The sequence below is a fragment of the Sceloporus undulatus genome, chromosome 5 (assembly GCF_019175285.1).
Source record: "Sceloporus undulatus isolate JIND9_A2432 ecotype Alabama chromosome 5, SceUnd_v1.1, whole genome shotgun sequence".
In the NCBI taxonomy this organism is placed as follows: Eukaryota; Metazoa; Chordata; class Lepidosauria; order Squamata; family Phrynosomatidae; genus Sceloporus; species Sceloporus undulatus.
In genome coordinates, this window is record NC_056526.1 from 38,189,403 (window position 1) to 38,198,051 (window position 8,649).

At 40.8% G+C, this 8,649-nt stretch overlaps 1 protein-coding gene across 1 annotated transcript in view; it reads left to right on the forward strand.

Moving 5' to 3' along the window:
- Positions 1-4,817, forward strand: part of EP300 (E1A binding protein p300) — a 123,286-nt gene extending 118,469 nt beyond the window's left edge. Inside the window, exons 30-31 of the mRNA XM_042466836.1 lie at positions 549-830; positions 1,481-4,817. Of these exons, the coding sequence (XP_042322770.1) occupies positions 549-830; positions 1,481-3,721 (2,523 nt within the window). The 3' untranslated portion in view covers positions 3,722-4,817. The remainder of the gene's footprint in view (positions 1-548; positions 831-1,480) is intronic.
- Positions 4,818-8,649: the final 3,832 nt, after the last annotated feature.

Here is an 8,649-nt window from a genome sequence, read left to right on the forward strand (position 1 = left end):
AATATTCACGGCAGTGTTGGCCATGCAGCAAAATACAACAAAATCTACAAACAGCTATACTTTTTGGGGGCCAACTGCAAAAAATAAAATACATTATCCAAGCTTGAAGTGTAAAATACAGTTATGAAATTATAAACCAAATATGCTGACAAGGTATTTTGAGTAGATGCTACCCATCCAGCAAACAAAAAGTATTGTTATTGAACATCTCACCATTTCAACACTCTGTAGCATGAGGGGCCATAGTAACTTAAGTTAGGCCATCAGTCTGTCACACTGGTTTGCCATTGTGGCTGGATGATAAAGAGAAATTAAGGGGTTACAGATTTTAGTGTTCAGTTAGTGCACAAGGGTGCTTTGCTCCCAGTTGTGAGATTGTGCAGTGCTATGTACAGTATATATCTGCTCCAATAAATTTTCCCCAAAAAATTCAGAGCTTTTGTGGTGGGTTCTTGACTCTTTGTTTATTGACTTCCTCCCACCATTTCTGGAGAAAGCTCTTCCCACCCAAAGACTAGAACCTCAGTTGGCTCCTTTCCTTTTTTCAGGTATTCTTTGTGATCCGTCTCATCGCTGGTCCTCAAGCCAACTCACTGCCTCCCATTATTGAACCAGACCCACTTATTCCATGTGACTTAATGGATGGGCGTGATGCCTTCCTCACCCTTGCTAGAGATAAACATCTTGAGTTTTCTTCACTACGAAGGGCAATGTGGTCAACTATGTGTATGTTGGTAGAGCTGCACACACAAAGCCAGGACCGTTTTGTTTATACCTGCAATGAGTGCAAGCACCATGTGGAAACAAGATGGCATTGCACAGTCTGTGAGGTAAGTCTGGACTATATTGAAAGCCTTTGTTTAAACTTTAAACTTGGATTCATGGTTGAAGAGTTAGAGGTTCTTTAGTCTTCAGATGTTTAATATAGTCTGTTGTGCCACTGGTTAGGTTAGCTGGGAGATTCTGAGTGTTGTAGTCGCAAAAACTTAAGATGCCCAAGTTCCTGTTCTGTCTAGGTGTCTGCTATTTTTTCTTTCTGTAGCAATTCATAGTTGATGGAAAGTATGAGTGCCTGGAATGGATGGTAGACATTCATTTGTATTGCTCTTTGTAATAGCCCTATGTTGTGTCACTTTATCTGATCTCCATTGCATAGCGCTAATTGAATATTTATTCTTTCTTTTCTTTCAGTTCAACTTGGTTGAGATTTGGTTTTCAGTGGTATTGGGGGATCAAATCATATTTTCTGTTGCCTCTGGGCAAATATGCTTACATTAAGTAGAATAATTCCATAGCTTTTGGAAGGAGTGAGTTCTTGGACAGATTCTTCATTATCCAATTGAGATTATCATATTTCAAGACTGCTTTATAGCAGCCATAAATTTCTGCTGAAATTTTCTTGAGTTTATCAGAGTTGATAAACCTGTACATTTCTGTTGGGCAACTTGGCAGTTTTCTGACTAATTATCTTTGTTTTTAGGATTATGACCTTTGCATCACCTGCTATAACACTAAAAACCATGAGCACAAGATGGAGAAACTGGGCCTTGGTATAGATGATGAGAGCAACAACCAACAGACAGCTACCACTCAGAGCCCTGGTGATTCACGTCGCCTGAGCATTCAACGCTGCATCCAATCTCTGGTCCATGCCTGCCAGTGTCGCAATGCCAACTGTTCACTGCCATCCTGTCAGAAGATGAAAAGGGTTGTGCAGCACACCAAAGGCTGCAAGCGTAAAACCAACGGAGGATGCCCAATTTGCAAGCAACTCATTGCCCTTTGCTGCTACCATGCTAAGCACTGCCAGGAAAATAAGTGCCCAGTGCCCTTCTGCCTCAACATCAAACACAAGCTTCGTCAGCAACAGCTTCAGCATCGCTTGCAGCAGGCTCAGATGCTCCGCAGGAGGATGGCAAGCATGCAGAGGACCGGTATAGTAGGTCAACAGCAGGGGTTGCCTTCACCAACACCAGCTACACCAACTACTCCTACAGGACAGCAGCCACCAACTCCGCAAACCCCACAGCCACAGCCTCCACCCCAGCCTGCTTCGCAGCCACAACCTGCACCTCCCAATAACATGTCTCCATTTAATATTTCAAGAATTCAGCCTCCAGGAACAGTGTCTCAAGGCAAGGCTGGTGACCAGGTAACTCCTCCAACAACTCCTCAGACAGCTCAGCCACCTATCCAGGGCCCTCCTGCAGCTGCTGTAGAAATAGCCATGCAGATACAACGAGTAGCAGATCACCAGCGACAGATGGCTCATGTCCCTCTTTTCCAAAGGCCAATTCAACATCCAAACCAGATGGCCCAAATGAATCCAATACAGCCTATGAGTGTTACACCACCTCAGATGGCTAGGGGTCCTGGTGGCCACATAGATCAAGGGATGGGACCAACGGGAATTCAACAGCAACCAGCATGGGCCCAAGGAGGATTGCCTCAACCTCAGCAGCTGCAGGCAGGAATGCAGAGACAATCAATGATGTCAATGGCCCAGCCTGGGCAGCCGATGAATATGTCACCACAGCCAGGAATGGGTCAAGTACCTGGTGCAGCGCAGTCAAAACCAAGTTCTCTCCCCCACGCAGCCTTACAAAACCTGCTGCGGACTCTCAGGTCTCCCAGCTCTCCCAGTCAGCAGCAGCAGGTGCTTCACATTCTGCACTCCAACCCTCAACTATTAGCTGCTTTCATCAAGCAGCGGGCTGCCAAGTATGCTGGGAACCAGAATCCACAGGGCATGCCAGGGCAACCTGGAATGCCTCAAGGGCAACCAGGGCTTCAGCAGCAACAGGCTATGCCAGGGCAGCAAGGAGTGCACCCAAATCCAGCCATGCAAAACATGAATCCAATGCAAGCGGGTGTTCAGAGGCCCAGCATGCCCCAGCAGTCACCACCTCAGCAGCCTCCACCCCAGCAGGCTATGGGTGGAATGAATCCTCAGGCACAGCCAATGAACATGAATCATTCGGGAATGTCTCCTCAGTTCCGGGATCTCCTAATGAGACGACATCAAATGATTGAACAGCAGCGTCAGCAGCAGCAACAAGGAGCAGGCCCTGGGTTGGGTCCTGGCATGGCTAACCATAACCAGTTCCAACAGCCGCAGGGAGTGGGGTACCCCCAACAACAGCAACAGAGGATGCAGCATCACATGCAGCAGATGCAGCAAGGAAATATGGGACAAATGAGCCAGCTTCCACAAGCAATGAGTGCAGACACAGGATCGAGTCTGCAACAAGCTTTCCAACAGCGACTACTTCAGCAGCAGATGGGATCACCAGCTCAGCCCAATCCCATGAGCCCCCAACAGCACATGCTCCCTAATCAGGCCCAGTCCCCACACTTACAAGGCCAGCAGATTCCATCGTCACTCACCAATCAAGTGCGTTCGCCACAGCCTGTCCCCTCACCACGTCCCCAGTCCCAACCACCCCATTCCAGCCCCTCTCCTAGGATGCAGCCTCAGCCTTCTCCACACCATGTCTCCCCACAGACCAGCTCCCCACATCCAGGACTGGTAGCTGCCCAGGCAAACCCCATGGATCAAGGGCACTTTGCCAGCCCGGACCAGAGCGCAATGCTTTCTCAGCTTGCTAGCAATCCAGGCATGGCAGGTCTCCATGGTGCAAGTGCCACAGAACTGGGACTCAGCTCAGATAATTCAGACTTAAATTCAAACCTTTCACAGAGTACACTAGACATACACTAAGACACATTGTAGCATTTTGGGAGCAAAAAAAACTTATTTTCTCAAAGACTTTTTGTACTGAAGACAATTTTTTTTAATCTTTCTTAGCAGAACATTTTCCCTGGAATACATCTGAACTCTGCAGCAGTAGTTTGTGGTTTTAAAAATACAAAACCAACAAAATGAACCTGAGGGACAATAGTATACAAAGAAAATATATTTTTGTTATGGCTGGGCTCATAACCAGTCCTTTTTCTTGTTTTTGTTTTCCCTTCGCGTGCGTTGGGGAGGTGCTCAGGAGGGGGGTAGTTATTTGGCTGCTGACTAAATGACTTCCTTCTCTAGCCTCCATTAGGTTTTATTTTTTTTAAATTAATGAAAATATGTAATATTGATAGTTATAATTTACTGAGGCAGATGGTTAACTTTTTCCCTATTCTGGTTTTCCTCATGTCTACTGCAAAAAACAAAACAGAACATTGCCTACAACTGGAGGACAAAAAGGGTGAATGTTGCTTTAAAAATACAGTGCATATATATATATATAAATATATATTAAAGATAAATACCAATTTTTCCTCTTTGGTTGGAAAGATGTCAGTTCTTTTAAAAACTGTAAAATGATTAAGTAACCCAGTCTCCCTCCCGAAGTCTACTTTTGTCCTCCACGAATTTTCTATACCAGAGTCTGAGCTTAAACTTCAAGTATTAAAATTTGTACATGTAGAGAGAAAACAACTTTTTTGCAAATACACGGGGGCAGCTGCCAAATGGATGTAGTATATATATTGTGGTTTGTTTTCTTGAAAGATTTTTTTTGTTATTTTTACATCTAACAAAGGAAAATAAAGAGGGTAAGAAACTATTCCAAGGGTATAATTTTAACCTGAGAGAAAATCCCTGGGGTTTCTTCTTTATGCTTGCTTTCTCTTTCCCTCCCCTCCTTTTCCCTCCTCTTCCATTTTCTGTAAAACTTGAAAATAGAAAGCAAAAAACCCTCAAATGTTGTAAATCATGCAATTAAAGTTGATTACTTATAAATATGAACTTTCGATCACTGTATAGACTGTTAATTGATTTCTTATTACCTATTGTTAAATAAACTGTGTGAGACAGACTGGGTTTTTTAATGCTTCCTTCTTCTTTTCCCTATTATTGGTGCTTCTTTTAAAATGGGGAAAGAAGATGGTATGCCTTTGCAAAAAACAACTTGTGGAAATCTACTTCATGTATAACATACCATTGTAGTTTTTTAAACAGATGGGTATTTTGAGCTGTAATGAAGATGGTCAGTGTCTGTTTTGCTGTCACTCTGTATTTGCTTCCACTTGCACAATAGAAACGATGGCTGCATCCACATTGCAGAAATAATGCGATTTGACACCACTTTTAATTGCCATGGCTCAGTGCTGTGGATTGTGGGAGTTGTAGTTTGTTGTGGTACCAGTTCCCCAGAATTCCATAGCATTGAGCTATGGCAGTAAAAATGGTGTCAAACTGGATTATTTCTGCAGTGCTGATGCAGCATATAAGAGTTTCTTAATATCCAGGTGGGGTTTTCTGTGCATATTTCAGATAGGTAGTATTTCATCTTCAGATAGAGTAGCTGAACATGCTTTAGTGTGTGGACATTGAAGCTCAATGAGAAATTAAGTGTTGTTAATGACATTAGATTATAACGCTCATGATTCAACAGATTCATGAGAGTTTGGGATATAATTGAGATTTCAGACACGTCAGAAGTTTGTCAAGTCTTCGTGTGCCAATAACACAGTTTTAATTTGCTGAGAAGAATGCTGTGAAAACTGAAGACTTCATGAAGTGGCAGGAGTCACTTGAAGATTTTCATATCCACTAACTTAGGTAGAATAATATTTAGCTACATCTAATGATATAATAAATTACATAAAGGATCTGCAGAGGCATCATGGTTTCTGCTGATGTGGGTAATCCTGAGGGTGTAAGGGAGATTTCATGTTAAGTGCTGATGCTTAGAAATCCTGTCACGGTGCCTATACATGCTAGTAAAGAGAAGGTTTTCTAAGTGATCCTCAGACTCTTGTATCCTTTTGTGGATTGGCTCAATATCAAAGTCAGGCTTTTATTCTGTGTCTAGACTCGAACCCAGCACTGACAAACTGAATGGCAGAGAATTAGATTGGACATCAATTACCCCTTAAGGTTTAGAGCTGAATCTAATGCCCAAGTAAAACTACAAATTTTACTAGCCCTTATACATAAAATATCACTCCCAAACAAGAAAAATCGTTATATGTAATTGTGTTCTAAAAATACAGTGATGGTATTTTGTGGAAAATGCAGTACATTGCAGTAGTTGCCAAAGCTTTCCATTTTAAATTAATCCTCTATCTACATTCCATTAAGAGCATAGTTTTATAGTCTTTTAAGTGTGAAAGTCCAAAATCACGTTAGTATGAGGTCAAAAATATTTATTTTATATCCTGCCTTTCTTCTAATGGTGAGACCCAAGGCAACTTCCATAAGACACCTAAAATGCTAGTTCCACAATTAACTGCAGATACCACAAATTAAAATACTTTATGGTACTAGATCAAAAATGCAGCAGCTTTCCAAATGCTCTTGACTCAACTGTAAACTCAAGATTGGCCAGCTGGACATAACATCTCCTAAGTTGACAAATTTCTTAATATTCGTGCAGCAATTAAGTGTCTGCAAAGACTTGCCCTGTCCTTTTAAAACACACACATTAATCTGTCTTGGGTTATGTTTAGTGTGGTCTTCTACACAATCTAGAGTGAAAGGGGGTGCTTTTACAGGAGACTTGAGTATGCAACTCTAGAAATCAGTGAGGTGTACAGTGTTAAGAGTTAACACTGTTAGACTAAATCTGAAAATTCTTAGGTTGTCTCTCTGGTTTACAGATGGGTCTGGCTTTCACAACATACAATTTGTTTGTAATCAGCAATGAGATGTACTATCCAAGAATCAAAGGTGTGATTTTCCCCGGTTCAGACTAGATGTGGCTACAGTCCTTTCCTCATCAGATGTAGAAAGATCTAACTCCTCAAAATTTTATTTCATGGAAAACTCATAAACAGTCATAAACCTATTTCATAAGTTCAACCTCAGATTGTTTTAGTGCTTCTGCTGCCGTGCAGAAGCATGAAATGTATGCACTCTCCCCTTCCACAAGATGATAACAAATATATCCTTTGCATTTTCCCTGCTTTGAAAAATACAGGCTCCACTACAGAGGCTGTATGTATACCAGACAAACTATACAAAAGCTATATTTCTAACTTTCGATCCTAGATAGTAGGGGAAACATGACTCTGTTTTCCACACAGAAGCGTCACATTCAAAGCCACTTTCTACTATATAGAAAAAGTAAAGGAGCTGTCGCTTCCTCCAGTTCCATATATCTTGGATAGTAGGCTGTTGTGAAGGCTACGGAAATGCAGCTGGGCCATTTATTCTTATACCTTAATCCCTATTGTAAAGGTTGTAAAATGATAACTGAGACTGCTTAGTGGATGCTACTTATTTATATGGTGTTGATGTGCATATAGCACTTTATGGAGTAATTAAAAGGTTAGTGTTCCAAGGAAGCTGCCATCTAAAATACATGTAGAATATGGAATAGCAACGGAATAAGGTGGGAAAGAGATGAACAATCTGCAGTATCCCATATACTGTATTATAAACCACTCTGGTTGATGCTCATTCAGTCACAGTTTTCCATTCCAGCATGTTTTAAGTATGGGATGAATGGAACAAAAATAATGGTGCCTCTAAGTGTGCAGGTAAGAAGAAGATTCAGTAAGAATCTGTTAAATGTTTAAAATTGTGTCCACTTTAACATAGAAGTACAGAATATGAAACAAATTCTGGGAGAACTTGGATGGATCAGCATTTGGAGAGGGATTAAAACAGAGGATGCCAGTAGGTTGCTAGAAGTGTACTAATATTGGTGAAGATAAATTTTAAAAGTTGACATCACTTTTCAGTTTATCAAAAGTTGAGTACACTTCTAAGATTCACTAAATGCTCCCAAACTGTTTAAGTTTTTTTTAGATAACACCAAGGAGTATATGGAAGAAATCTACATAAATTCAATCCACAAAAAAGTCCATTTGTTATTACATAATCCATAACTCATTCTAAAGGCAGAAGCTTTTTTTACAGGGGGCGCTTGTTATCCACTGGGGTTTGGATCCTCCATAGATAACAAAATCCATGGATGCTCAAGTCCCATTAAATACAATGGCATATAGTATTTGCCCTAGTTACATCAACCATTTGGGCAGTTAGCGTAACTTTATATTAAACTTTATATTAAAAGAACATCTAGGGGTAGCCATGTTGGCAATATATCATTGTTTGGATGTTATAGTAACTATATTGTTCAAGTTGAATGTAATCTCTGTCCCAGGGAGAAGTAAGAGCATTAGCTCCTACAACTGTGTGACAACAACAATAAAAAAAAGGAAAAAACATGGAAAAAATACAATGGCATAATAAAATGGTGTCCCTTATATAAAATGGAAAATCAAGGTTTGCTATTTGGAATTTATACTTTTGGGGAATATTTTCAAGCCTTGGCTGCTTGAATCTGTGTATAAAAAATCAGTGAATAAGGAGGGCTGACTTTATTTCCTGTCTCGGTTAGTTGGTTATAAATTGACTCAGAACTTAACATTTCCTCGTTTCTCATTTTGCTGGTTGTCAAAAATGGAGAACCAGCTATTTGCAATAATTTTGAGTTATTTAGTGCATCTAGTGGCTTCTAATCTGTATTTAATTCTTGGTCAAGCAGAACTTAAAGGTGGCCATTTCATGCTGTAGGAACTAAAGTTTCAAACATGCCTGTTTCCAGATAGTGGAAGATAAGACACAAGCACATGAAATGAAGTTATTTCTAAAGAGAACATAGCTATAGTGTCCATTAATATGAGAAGCAAATGTAG